This window comes from Cynocephalus volans, chromosome 3 (assembly GCF_027409185.1).
Source record: "Cynocephalus volans isolate mCynVol1 chromosome 3, mCynVol1.pri, whole genome shotgun sequence".
NCBI classification, from domain to species: Eukaryota; Metazoa; Chordata; class Mammalia; order Dermoptera; family Cynocephalidae; genus Cynocephalus; species Cynocephalus volans.
Genome location: NC_084462.1, coordinates 140,185,775 through 140,199,462, shown reverse-complemented (window position 1 = coordinate 140,199,462; position 13,688 = coordinate 140,185,775). Strand labels below are relative to the sequence as shown.

General features: G+C 40.1%; 1 protein-coding gene across 1 annotated transcript in view; it reads left to right on the top strand.

Moving 5' to 3' along the window:
* SLC35F4 (solute carrier family 35 member F4) overlaps positions 1-13,082 on the top strand; it is a 242,138-nt gene extending 229,056 nt beyond the window's left edge. The window contains exons 5-8 of the mRNA XM_063091775.1: positions 4,825-4,950; positions 6,883-7,075; positions 10,548-10,637; positions 12,841-13,082. Of these exons, the coding sequence (XP_062947845.1) occupies positions 4,825-4,950; positions 6,883-7,075; positions 10,548-10,637; positions 12,841-13,082 (651 nt within the window). The remainder of the gene's footprint in view (positions 1-4,824; positions 4,951-6,882; positions 7,076-10,547; positions 10,638-12,840) is intronic.
* Positions 13,083-13,688: the final 606 nt, after the last annotated feature.

Sequence of the window (13,688 nt, the reverse complement as noted above, 5' to 3'; positions counted from 1 at the left end):
TGAATTCAAATCGGGCCCCGGAGTGCTCCAAAACAGGACACTGGAGCTGAGCTGGTACGGATTTGTGCCAATATTACATATTACACATATATATATTAAGATACAAGGTGACCTTTTTTTCCGTCTTGCCTTTGGTTGCTGTTCATTCATGTGCAGCGCAGAATTCTCCATCCAAAAGCTTCATGCTTCCTAGGGAGAATGGACTGTGGGACTCATCCCTCTCAACCCCCTCTTGGCAGGACAGTGACATGAATACACCCAAGAAGGGAGAAAGCTGGGTGTGATGGCTCTCAGATTTTATGCCCATGAAAAATCCATAACCCCTTCAACTAGGTGCAGTCAATGTGTTTACCCTCCACCTTTCAGACTTTCCTTCTGAGATTTCTTTCCCTCTTTTCCATCCAGGTCTCCATTTGAGATCATTTTTAAAAGAATTTTATTTATATAAAAACAGGCGGGTGGGTGGAGCAGTTCAGAGGCCCCACACCCCTTGGGTTTGCCACCGTCCTAGGGACCCACCCCTTCCACCTCCTCCCCCCATACACAGTATGTGGATGGCTGTAAGCCACATTTCTTCCATTTCTCACATTTCAGCTCTTGTTCAATTTAATTAGATCTGAGTGAGAGAGTGCTCCACAGAACCTTAAAAATAACATGTGCAGAAGTTTAAGAATTCCATATAGCCATCGTTCCTTGAAAATGGACTCTATTTAAATCTGCTCATAGAGAGAAGGATGATCATCAGTGTAGCCCTCACCGGCCAAGCTATTCATGTGTGTCCCAACCTCAACTGCTGACCTTTAGTCTTGAACTTGAGTACAGCCACTGCCAGCAGCCTAGTTTGAGACCTGCATTTTAGGGGCTGCTGTAGGCTTTGGGATTCAAGGGTCCATTGTGAACCAGTGAAGCTGTTTCATACTCAGCCAGCTTCAAGAAACAGAATTAGCCTCAGGGCAAAGTGACAAAATACATTTAGGTTACATTCACTAATTTAGACCTTTAAAATCCTTGAAGGAACCCTATAGGAAGAGAAGCAACTGAAGGTTCATTTCAAAGGCTTGGACTCAAAAAGATGTGGTACTGTTGTGTGAGTAATAATTCTGGAAACCATCTGAAAACGGGAAACACAGTGAATGGGATGAAGCTGGTAAACCCTCATGAAGATGCCGAGGACGGCCAAACTTGTGGCTTTTGAGGGCCTGAGCTGACAGAAGAAAAAATGAAGATTCAAGAAAACAAAAATAGCCAAAGCAGGTTGCTTCTCTAAACTTTATCTGTACAAACGAATTCTTTGAAAGGTAAAAGAAACCTAGTTTTCACGCAGGGTCATGGGTGGTATTTGGCGCAATGAGATTGCCAAATGGCTACCTTTAAAGCCCTATTTGGGCTTTAGCAACAGGCTCAAATGGCCGCACGGGCCCCCTCTGATTGGCCCTGAAAGTTGGTGGGGTAAGCTCTCTGAGGAGCTGAGCCTGCAGAGGAAGGTAGCTGGCTCAGAAGGCTCTCTATGTTCCTCAACTGGCATGCTTGGATAACGGGCTGAATAAATCTCCTTCCTCAGGGTACTCACCCCAGGTGAGCACACCATGGTGTTGAGAGGACAGAGAGGTTTAGAAAGTTAAAAATGGAGGCATTGGCAGTTTTATTGTCACTATGGTTACCAATATTCTCACCCAAACCAGATTCAAATGATGGTAATGTGGATTTTCCATCTTATTTAAATACCTCTGGTTGTTTAAGAGGCTGGAATTGGAATAGGTTGTCAGGGCAGCCACATTTTTCAGAACCCAAGCAGGTGGCACCACTAGATGGTGCATTTCTAGCAGAAGAGTTCCTCATATGGATGCTAATGTGTCCCAGAAGCATTTTTGTGTTTGTCACCATGTAAATGGGCACATATGAGCATTTTTTACACAATATTTAAGGTGCCGGCTTCCTGCAGACACATTTCCAGTGTGCTCAGCCCAAGAAGAGTCACTTTTTTGCTGAGGAGAACAGACTATTAATCTTTCTTTGATGACAGATTGATTCTGAAAATGCATGTGACTCAGACCTGTGCTTAGGTTATTTGTTCTCTGTACATTTAAAGAATATTTATTCTCTAAAGTTAAACCAATGGTGCCAAACAGAGCCACTCTGGGGTCATCCAAGCAACCATTCCTAACAGGCCCTCCACAAAACATTTTCCTACACTTTCAAGATCAGCCAAGATCTCTTCCTTTAGTTCCAATGTGTAGATATGAAATATATTGAAACTTTCTTAAAACATGGCCATAGAGAATTTGTTCTGTCAGATAGTGGTAATATTTAAATTAAAAGATGGCAAATAACTTAGTGTAGCTCTTCTCTACTTCCCCTGCAAGAAACCTGCAACATTACCTATAAATTATTGCTCATACCATGGAGAAGAATTTTTCTAACATCTCAAATATTTAGATTTTTTTGCTTTTAGAACTTAACTCATGGCATTGTCTGGCCCTCTTAAGTGAAAAATTCTTCTTTCCATGAAGGCAATTGAAAGAGACACTGGTGTAACTGAATGTCAATTTAAGTGGTCCAGGCTAATATTTTCATGATCATTTGAATGCGACAAGTAGTGGAGATCTTTAAGAGGCTCACCATGGTTATAACTTTGAACTTTTATAAAATTATGTATCTTTAGGCATATCCAATTCCTGTCTTGAGAAAACTTACAATAGAAATTTTATGCCTATATACATGTATATATTTTTACTAATGGCTGACTTAGAAAAGAAAGAGTTGCCACTTGTGGGCATATCCTGGGGATAATCGTATTAAATGTTCATCACTTTCCCGACAGTGTTTTTGTTTTTCGCTCTTGGGTTTTTTTATGAGCTGTTTGTTCTCACCATTCCCTAAACCCAGAATTATATATTATACACAGTTGCCTAAACCCAGATGTTATAGATTATAGAATACTATTAATAATTTTAAATATGAAACAGCACATCCTGTTAAAGTTCATTAGGATTAACACGACATTCTATTAATCTCAGCTTGAAGTAACCTTCTGTTTATTTGACAAAGAAAATACAACTGATGCTTGGACAAAAGAAAACAATTATTAATTCAGATTTATGATTCCACAAGCTCAGTCTTATGAGAAAAATCTGTTTGTGTGCATGAATACTTTAACCCGTGAACATTATTTAAACACAAAAACAAATCAGAAAATGCCAGTGTCTGATGTACTTTTTCATTTTTCTGAAATCAGATTGCCCAAAGAATTGTTGCAAATCCCTGGCTGAACTATAAATCCCCAAATCAAGGAAAATGATAACCCTCACAGAATTTCCAGGTCTAGATAATTCCCTCACCGTGCTTATTTATGAGTCTATTACTTCTTGTTTGGAAAATTTCCTTGACACTTCATGGCGTGTGCATTAAATTCTATTCCCTGTCGTTTGAGGCAGAGTCTACCTAGAACACATACCCGGCAGCTTTAGAGAATGTGATATTCACTCAGCAAGAGAAACGCCTCCCGTCAAGCAGCCTTCCAGAAAACATTTTATGAACATGGTTTTTCACTGCTGACATGCCGGCATCTGTTCTCAAGTCCTCCTGCTGTTTTTCATAAAGGACACTTTAGCATGGAGCTACTCTAAAACCAACCATGCACTTGCTTTTGGAGGTCATCAACAAAAGAACTGCTTTAAGCAGCATCAGAATTATATGATCAGGAGCATATTTTGCACTGGCCTCAAGTGTGTCTATAGTTACATGTTAAAGTTCTGCATTTTATTATAATAAAAAATTCAATAACAACGTTTGAAAGGGCTAAAATAAATCACATATGTGTAAAAGCTATCTACAGAGGAATTTATTTACTTGGGAATACTCAGAACTGAAGCTTAAAGAAATTAATCGCCATGAAGGTTTAAATTTCTCATACATTTTCATCCTAGTCAGTGATTTTAGTCAGTGAGACTATTTCACAAGCAAATGACATATTGTTCCCTATCCCAGGGTTGTTGTTTTACTGTTTGCTGTAGCTTTGAAATGTTTTCCAGTAGAACCAGCTCAAAACAATTAAAGAAACAGATGCAAATTAGCATTTCTCTAAAGGAGTAGATTCCTGTTTTGAATATACCCAAGATCATATCAATTTGCAGTAAACCATTATGACTTCAGTTGAATTAGAAACGTATCACTTTAATGATACTCTAGAATAATTCAATGAAATTATCTTCCTGTGGTTTGCCTAAAATATGGAATTACTTACATGTAAACAAAAGGAAGAACTGGCCACAATGTGATATTCTAAGTGGCAGTGCAGACTCAACTGGCTCCTATATAAGTCACTATGAGAGGTTATTGGCTTTCTTTTTTCCCTTGGCCTAAATTTTGCCTCTTAGCTGTATCGATATTATGTCTTCCTAATCAAGTCCTGTTTATGTGGGGACTTTCAGAAACACGCATTGATCCAAGGAGCTGATTAAAATGTATGCTGAATTGTTTGAAGAAAAAGAGTACATTCTAGGTGAAAATGCTTATAAGTGACTTCCTATCAAGCTCATTTCGCCAATATGGATATTAATTTCTAGAAAGTTGAGCTAAAAAGTTGTACTAAAATTACTAGCCCTTAATTAGAATGTGAACATTCTATTATATTCTAGGCCTGGCTATCTGTCTCATGAACATACTATATTTTTAATACTGAACCTTTCCACTTTTAAATTGTGAGGCACAAGAGGTGATTAGTTTTAAGGAAGTACTTAGCAACTTTCATGAAGTGTTGAATCACTAGCTCTGGGATACAGAGGCATCAATTTTCTTTCTATTCCCTTGCATTCTATTCAACAGATAGTTGCCGCAATAATGGCAATTACAGGCATCGTCATGATGGCGTATGCAGATAATTTCCACGCTGATTCCATCATAGGAGTGGCCTTTGCAGTGGGCTCAGCTTCTACTTCTGCACTATATAAGGTATGTTGTCCACTCTCTTTTTTAGTCAACTGTTACTCGTAGCTTAGACTTAAGTAATAAAGTAAGGAAGTACAAAAACAAAAACAAAAACAAAAAAACCAGTTAGAAGAAAAATAGGTGTGTTGAATAATTGTAAGTACCATTTATTGAGTACTTGCTATGGTTGGTGCCAGAAGATTTCACCCATGTTAACACAACCTGATAAGGCATATGCATTTATTCTCACTGTCCAGATGAAGAAACTGAGGCTTTGAAAGGTTAAGTAACTTGCCCAAGGTCATAACAACCAGGAAATGATAGAGCCAAGATTTAAACTCTGGACTTGCTGACGCCTAAGCACATGCTCTGTGCCCTAGCCTCTCAATTACTAGGCAGTTAGAGCAGGATTTTGAGGGAGGCATCTCTTCTCCTTATGTTTAAATACCTACGGTCAATATTTTAACTCCAAAGTGGTGTTAGAAATAATAAACAAGCTGTCACTTGAGAACTCACTATTTGCTCCCCCATACCCTGGGAGCTCATGTTATTAGCAAAACGAAGAACCTCTTTTCCTCTCTGATGGATGCTCTGAATCTACTGCGTGTACACACCGTTTTTTCTGTACTGCAGTTCCCTGTCATCAGTGAATATTCTATTCAGAGTCATTGTACCTGACTTCAGAAGCCAGGACCAAGAGAACAGATTTAAGAGTTTATCCCCCAAAGCTCTACTTTTAAGAGCCAACTTTCTGGTTGTATCTATAGGACTATTGCAATTTCACCTCTCTTGGTATTTCAATGAGAACACACTCTCTAAAAGGCAGAAGATGCTCCTCACATCCCTCTTAGATGCCTGTTCTGATTATTCACCAACACAGTGGCTCAGAAGGCATGAAGTCTATTCCCATATTGACATTTCTTGACCCATTGATTCTGTGTGACAAGCTTGACAAGTGTCCACTCGATTGCCATTAATGTCTCCCCCAACCGAGATTCCACCAAGATGTCTGATGTGACGAAAGACTAACTAGCACATGCTCAAATTCTCCTGATTAAGTCTTTCAAAAGAAAAAATAACAAGTCCAGTTGAAATTAAAAGCAGTACCTGGAATTGTTATGTGACCAGGACAGCTATATCACAGAGAAAATTCTCCTGACCAGGTTACAGAATGTACTCATTCAGGGAGTAGTAATATGTGCAAACATGCACAAAATCATTATCTGTACCATAATTCCAGGAAAAAAAGATTGGATTCATTCTACAGTTTTTTTAGAGGATTAATATAGAAGCAGAGGGGTTAAGAAGCTAAGAAATATGGACTATAGACCTGGCTTCCTCCACCAGCCTGTTCTGTGACTTTAAGTTAACTATTTATCTCTCCTTGCCTTCTTCCTCTGTACACAGGTTCCAGTGGGGGAAGAAAATTGCTTTTAAATCTGGAGAATAAATACAATGTTTGTGAAGACATCTTAAGCTTAGAAAGAAAAGTGCTTATAAATCCAAGGCATCATTATTATTTCTCTCTACAGCATAATGACAGGCTCTCTCGGTCCAATTTAGTTTTCAGTATCTGTCAAAATAAGGGTCAAATGAATCCCATGCTTGAAGGGAAGAATTGATGGCATCCCAATCCTAGAAGATTTTTCTGGGCTTGTCTGCACTCTTTTTTATCATTCGCCCTATACCCATCACTGCTGGTGGTGCTTAACAGTGTGCAGTACCCCAGCAGTTTTCAACACCTAGGGAATTTATTTTATGACATTTGCTGTTTCATATGAAGGCTATAGAGTGTTGTAATTTCTTACCTCAATAGCCCATTTAGTGTCATGAAGATTGGCAGGGCAAGAAGGAATGAAGGATAAACTGTGGGCTGGTTAGTTCACTGTGTCGATCAATAGAACTCGCCTATCTGCAAAGTCTCTGTGTGGCTGAAGAGTTCCTTTCCCATTCCAGGTTTTGTTTAAGATGTTTCTCGGAAGTGCCAACTTTGGGGAAGCTGCACACTTTGTCTCCACCTTGGGTTTCTTCAATTTGATCTTCATCTCCTTCACCCCAGTAATCTTGTATTTCACCAAGGTGGAGCACTGGTCCTCTTTTGCAGCTCTGCCATGGGGCTGTCTCTGTGGGATGGCAGGGCTGTGGCTGGGTAAGTGGCTTTAGGTTTTGCCTTCCATACCTATGTCACTCAACATTTCCTTGGATAGTTCGATTATCATAGTAGGGTTATTCCCTTGGGTACCTCTGTGCTCTATTTCCCAAACTTATATTAGTTAATGTCATTGAATGTTTAGAAGGCTCTTTGCAGGCTATTTCTTGATTAGATCAGAGCGATTCACCTGGTGTGCTTCCCATGGGTTAAGGTGTGGAGCTGGAGACCCAGGCCACTCTGCTCACCCTGGCCTTCCAGCAGCCTCATCTGTTCTTCATGATGTCACATATGATGCTATTATGTTCCATGTGTGCCATGGTATGTCAGGCAGAGGTGAAAGAATGAATGGTGTGTTCAAGGAATGCAGAGTGCTTCAAAATGGCCAGAGCACTGGGTTCAGGAGAAAGGGGAGGAAGGAAGGAGATGACATTCAAGAGGCAAGCAAGTCACAAAGGGCTTGGAAAACCATGTTGACGGGTTTGGATTTAAAATCCACTTAATAATCTTTAACAGGGAGGTGGCAGGCTCACATCTGCATATTAAACAGCTCACTCTGCCTGGGTATGGGGCATGGATTTGTGATCAGAAGCCCTCACCAGGCAAGAGAAGAAGGCAACACGAACTGGGCTTGGTGGCCCTGTCTGTATAGACTGTGGCCAAGAAAAAGTCACACAGAGTCTTTGTAATGCCTTCTCTTTAAGCTGCCTATAACTCCAAGTCTGTCTACTGCACCTGAGCAACCAGGGAGCTCCTGCTGTTAGGCGGCCCTGCTGCTGTCACTTGATGTGAGAGGAGCCTGAAACATAACAAGCCTGTTCTTCTCTCACCGAGCACTCAAAAATAGCAACCAATGAATGATTCAGTGTCTGTTTACTCAGAATCAAATCTTTTTCATATTACCCCTCTTTCTACATGCTACCTAAGATCAGCCCCCTCTGCCCTCTCCACATTCCCCTACCACGCTCGACCTGCAGGACACCTTCCAACTCTCAACTGACCTTCATCAAGGTGATATGATTTGAAATAGTAGCAATACTGCAATTCCTGGAATAAAAATGTCCTTATTCTCATTCCCACACAGGTATTGATTGGGTCATCTTTTTCCACTCCAGCCCATGCCCCTAAGAGGAGGTCTTAAACAGACAGGAAACACTCAAGGGAAGGATCAGACATTAATTGTTGGTCCCTTAAGTTCTGCTTTTTTTTCAAGGCCAAAAAATGTATGGTTATCACCTCTCATAACCTCTGCTAAATTGAGTAGAAATCAATAGCAGTGTTTCCATAAGACCAAAACATCCTAATTAAAGTGCTAGATTATTTCCTGGCCAAAAACCACCTCACTGGGAACAATCTCACCCCAAATTGCACTGACTTTTGGCCTTCGGATTTCCATCTTGCTGCAGTAGGCCTCCACCAGCATATTCTCCTCAGCATGTTTAATACATGCTCTAAGCAAGCCTGCTCAAGCTGGAGAAACGGTGCTAGCCAGACACTGGCTTTTCCCCCAGGCAACATGGTGTCCACACCGCACCCAGTGTAGTGCCAGCAGCAGTGTAGCTGCTCCACCAGGTCACTCCCAGAGCCCAGCAGAGCTCACTATGCCAATGCTGTGCTGGGACAAAATGAGACAGCCCTCTCTCCTAACTGGGTTAAACATCCCAGGGTCTTACAATCTTTGGTGCTGTCACTCCTAAGTTTTTATTTTTATCCCTCTCTTCTTCATAGGAATCCGATGTAATCTAGTGGGGTCTGGGCTGGGAGACAGATCTGAGAGACAAGTCCGTGCTCTGCACTGCCCCATCTCCTGTAACTAAGGCTTCCCTGTTTGCTTAGGCTCCCCTTGCCTCACTCCTTCTCCCAGGCTGACCTGTCTTCCAGGGAGTGCCAGAGCCCACATGCAGGTTGCCTCATCCATTCACCTGACATATGTGAATCTCACTTAAACTTGGGCTGGGCCCCATGTTATGGATAGCAATTTGAATTATATATTCTTTTCCTTAAGTTGTCAAAAGAGAATGCAAGTTTTCCACCTAAAGAACTAAGGAAAAACAGACAACACATTTTAGAGAAGCCACCTGGCTCTTGTTGAGTGGGAAAGGTTCAGTTCTTTCCTAATACCAATACTTTCATTCAGTTTGCTAAAATATCCAGTTCAGCCAATGAAATGACAGTTGAGGAGCTCAGCAGAGCCTATGCTGTAGTCAGTAAATTCCTAGTTTGTTAGAATTTGCCATATTTGACTCCCTGAGCCTCAGGGCTTGGAATATTCATTCACACTCCCATGAAGGAGGAGCCGTTATTAATTTAGGAAGGCCCTTTGCCTTGGTTGCCAGTACTGTTATACATGGAGTCTTCAAAAAGTTCATGGAAGGATTCATGTTATCTTTTAATTCCATTTTTCCACAAACTTTTTTAAGTACTCTTGTATGAACATTATAAAGGAGCCCGAGTCTTGTGAAAGTCAAACCCATTGTCTGTAACTACCAAGCACAAGTGACTCCAGATAACTGTGTTAATGGGCTTAATTAAAGCAGCCATAATAGATGACAATAGAAGAATACACATCATCCTAACTGGAAAGTTTCTAGAAACTTCTTTGCTTCTACAGAGATGTGGGCAACATGCTTGAGTCATTTTCATAGAGATCTTCTCCGAATTGAGGACCTTTTATAGTTGTTAATACTCGTCTCTCTAATCCCTGAAACAAACATGTGATTGAAGTCTATTAAAATAATGCCCTGTAATTTATACTTTTTTTTTTTTTGGAAAACATATAGGTTTGATAATTTTTGAGGAGGTAGATGATTACCTTAAATAATTTTATATTTAACTAAAGAGGTCCAAAGGTATCAATTAAAGAGCATCAAACTGTACCTTCAGTTGTTTCTGTGGACCAGCCCTCTGGTTATCTGTGCACAAACCAAAATGTGGAAGCAGTCCCTTGGGACTCAGTGTATTACATTGAACCCAGCCTGGTTTGCTTACATTGAGAGAGGGGACAAAACAGCATAGGCTATCATTGGATGGACCTTGCTTTAGGCAGCAACACTAGAGCCTTTTAATTGTCCAAGAGTATGGCACAATATAGCAAAATAACAAAGAGATAAAGCACCAAACTTCAATCAGTCACCGGCTTTTAACCTCTGGCTGGCCCCAGCTTACCTTAATAGTGCTAACAAGTGGTATAATAAATTGATTGTTTTACCTCATTGCATTTGCTTTATACACCTTTTTTGCCAGCCAATTGGCAAGAGCTCAGGCAACCACAGTGCAGAGGAGGACGAAGGCATATGACTAATTCGGGTGAGATATGCATGCAGCCATCTCCAAAATTAAAGGATTAATTGACCAAAGGTGCAGACATTTTAGAAAGCACATTGAGCAAAGACATTGATTGTTTTATGTGAAGAAGAAAAGAGCCTAGCATGTCTATTCTTCTTTATCCTATATATCCTCCTTTATTATACAGCCTTCAACATCCTGGTAAACGTTGGTGTGGTGCTGACATACCCAATTCTAATCTCCATCGGGACAGTGCTCAGCGTTCCTGGAAATGCAGGTACTGGTGTGACTTGACATGTGTAGATTCTGACCACCATGATGAGTATCCTGCTTGGGTTTGCTTTATGCCCTGAGTTGTTTCTTCTAGCAATTGTGAATTATGCTCCTTGTCTGGGAAGATGTTTTTAAATATCCTGAAGGTGACAGACAACAGAATATCTATGCAGCAGATTTAAAATTTACAGCTACAAAAACACCGTTTTTACTTGGTCGTGCTTTTAGAATTAAATACCAAGTGTATCATTTGGGTTTCATGTAATCTCCCTGACAACCTAATTTTGTGGTATTTTTAGAGGAAGTCCTGTGGAAACAAAAGGCATCCCAGCAAAGGACTCACAAGTAAACGTCAGTAATGAAAGTGTAGGAAATGTGCAGGGTGTTGGCTCCCCATCAGACTGTCCACGGGGAGCTGCAGAAGCTTCTCCCAGGGGCAGAGCAGATGGCCCTCTGGAATAGATATAGGGAAAAAGTAATTTGACTCACTTCAGCGGAAAGAGGAGAAGCTCTTTTTCCAGGATAATCTTTCTAGTGAAACCTGCCAATGAAACAAGTAATGAAAATGTGTTATCTGGATGACTATACAGTCCTCTAACTTTAAAATTCTATGATTCCAAGTCTTCAGTAGTCATCTTTTTTTCCTCCAGGACAATCAGCAAATGTTTATTGGGCACTTATTATGTGATCAGGGCTGTAAAAAAGACAGGAAAAAAATTGCACTGCCGTTCCCTTAAGAAGCTTATGACTGAATTTGGAAAAGAAAACCAACATACATGAAACAACTTGGAACTCTACAAAGTAATTTATTTTTAAATGCCAAATTGTGTGAGACAGACTGCAAGGGCTATTAGATATTCAGAGGAAAAGAGTTACCAGACAGGAGTGGAGTCATTGAAGAAGTTCATTCATTCATCTATGGATTCATTCAACAAATAGTTTTGGAGCGCTTCATATATGCCAGGAACTGTGCTAACGCTGGTGATACATCCTGAATAAGGCACAGTCCCTGCCCTCAGGACCATGTAGCATACACAGAGAGGGAGACAAAAGGAACTGAGTAATTACAGTGTAGAAAGAGGATTGCTTTGATGCAGGTGAGTACTGAACGCTCTGAGAACACAGAGGCAGGGCTTCCAAGACTCTTCCTGCAAGAAGCCTAAGGGGAGAGATCTAATGAATGGGTTTAGCTGGACGAAGTGGTGTATGAGAAGGGAAGGGCATCCCATGCAAACAAAAATAAAAACAAACAAACAAACAAACAAACAAAAAACCACACGTGTATGACCAACAAAGCCACTCCTAGGTGTATACTGCAAAAAATTGAAAACAGGGATTCAAAAATATCCTTGATTGTGAATGTTCATAGCAGCACTATCCACAATAACCAAAAGGCAAAATACCCAAATGTCCACCAACAGATGAATGGATAAACAAATTGTGATACATACAATGAAATATTATTCAGCCATAAAAATGAATGAGGTATTGACACATGATACAACAAGGATGAACCTCAAAACCTTATGCTTAGTGAAAAGAGCCAGTCACAAAAGGTAACAGGTTATGTAATTCAATTTATATAAAATATCAAGAATAGGTAAATCCACATATATATATGTATATATATTAAAGAATATTAGTGTTGCTAGCGGCTGGGGAGTGAGGGTAAAGGGTGAGGACTAACTGCTTAATGGGTGTGGGGTTTTATTTTGAAGTGATGAAGATGTTTTGGAACCATATAGAGGTGGTAGTTGCACAACATTGTGAATGTACTAAATGCCACTAAGTTTACTTTAACATGGTTAATTTTATAGTATATGAAATTTACCTTAATTAAATTTTTAAAAAGAACAGCATGTACAAAGACCTAGACATGAACAAGTTTGGCTCATCTGAAAGATCTCCAATGGTCCAATGAAACTGGAGAAGGATGAAGGGGTGCAGAGGAAAAGTACTAAGAGAGAAAACTAGGGAGATAATTAGGTCAGATTACACGGAATCAGAGCTGAGCCTTGAAAGATAAATACGATTTCGAGAGAAGTAATGGAAAGCATACATAGCAACATGGAGAAGGGCAGCAACAGCTTGAAAGAGTAAAGAGGACTTTTGGACATCTCTAGAAGTAATACCAACTTTGGTCACTTGCATTCATAGACACTTAGAAACAGTCCTACACTGTGACTGACTTGATTTTTCTTCCTTAGCTGTGGATCTCCTGAAGCAGGAGGTGATATTCAACGTTGTCCGCCTGGCTGCAACCATTGTTATCTGCATCGGGTTCCTGCTGATGCTGTTGCCTGAAGAGTGGGATGAAATTACCCTGAGATTCATCAACAGCCTGAAGGAAAAGAAGAACGAGGAGCATGTGGACGATGTGACTGACTCCAGTGCACACCTGCGAAGCAGGAGCAGAGCCAACGGGACAGTGTCCATACCACTGGCTTAGAGAGGGACACACTTTGAATGCACGTGTATGTATATTCTGTGAATATAATAAAATTTTCTCACTACCTGTACACTCAAATGACAGTATTAACTCTGAATTTGGATAAACCGTATGTGAAATAATGCCAACAATAAAAGTTTACATTTATATGCTTATCAAGGACCTGGTGTAAATAATCATAATAACTTTTTTTTATTAAAACACATTTGCCCTTGTTCTGTTTCTTCTGAGGTTTTTTTTCACTAAATTTCCTGAAAATATGACATTTGATTACAACATGGACTTATCTTTTTCTCAACTAGAACATTTTCATTCAATCAGAGAAAGTTGTGTAAGAGGAAAACACATGAAAAGTATATACACTTTATATTTATTTAAGTCCAATAAGAGTCTAAAAATTTGAAAGCTGGAAAGCCATTAAACAATCCACAGGGCATCTTCTCTATGCAAGAACTGTCCTAGGAGCAATGAAGATGTAATGATATAGAAAATCCACCTGTGTTTTCAATGTGCTTGAGTAGTGCAGCACATAACACAGGTGACGAATTTCTCTCTTCTATGAGATGGATGTTGAAAATAGCACAGTGGACGGAGAGAGGACCTCAG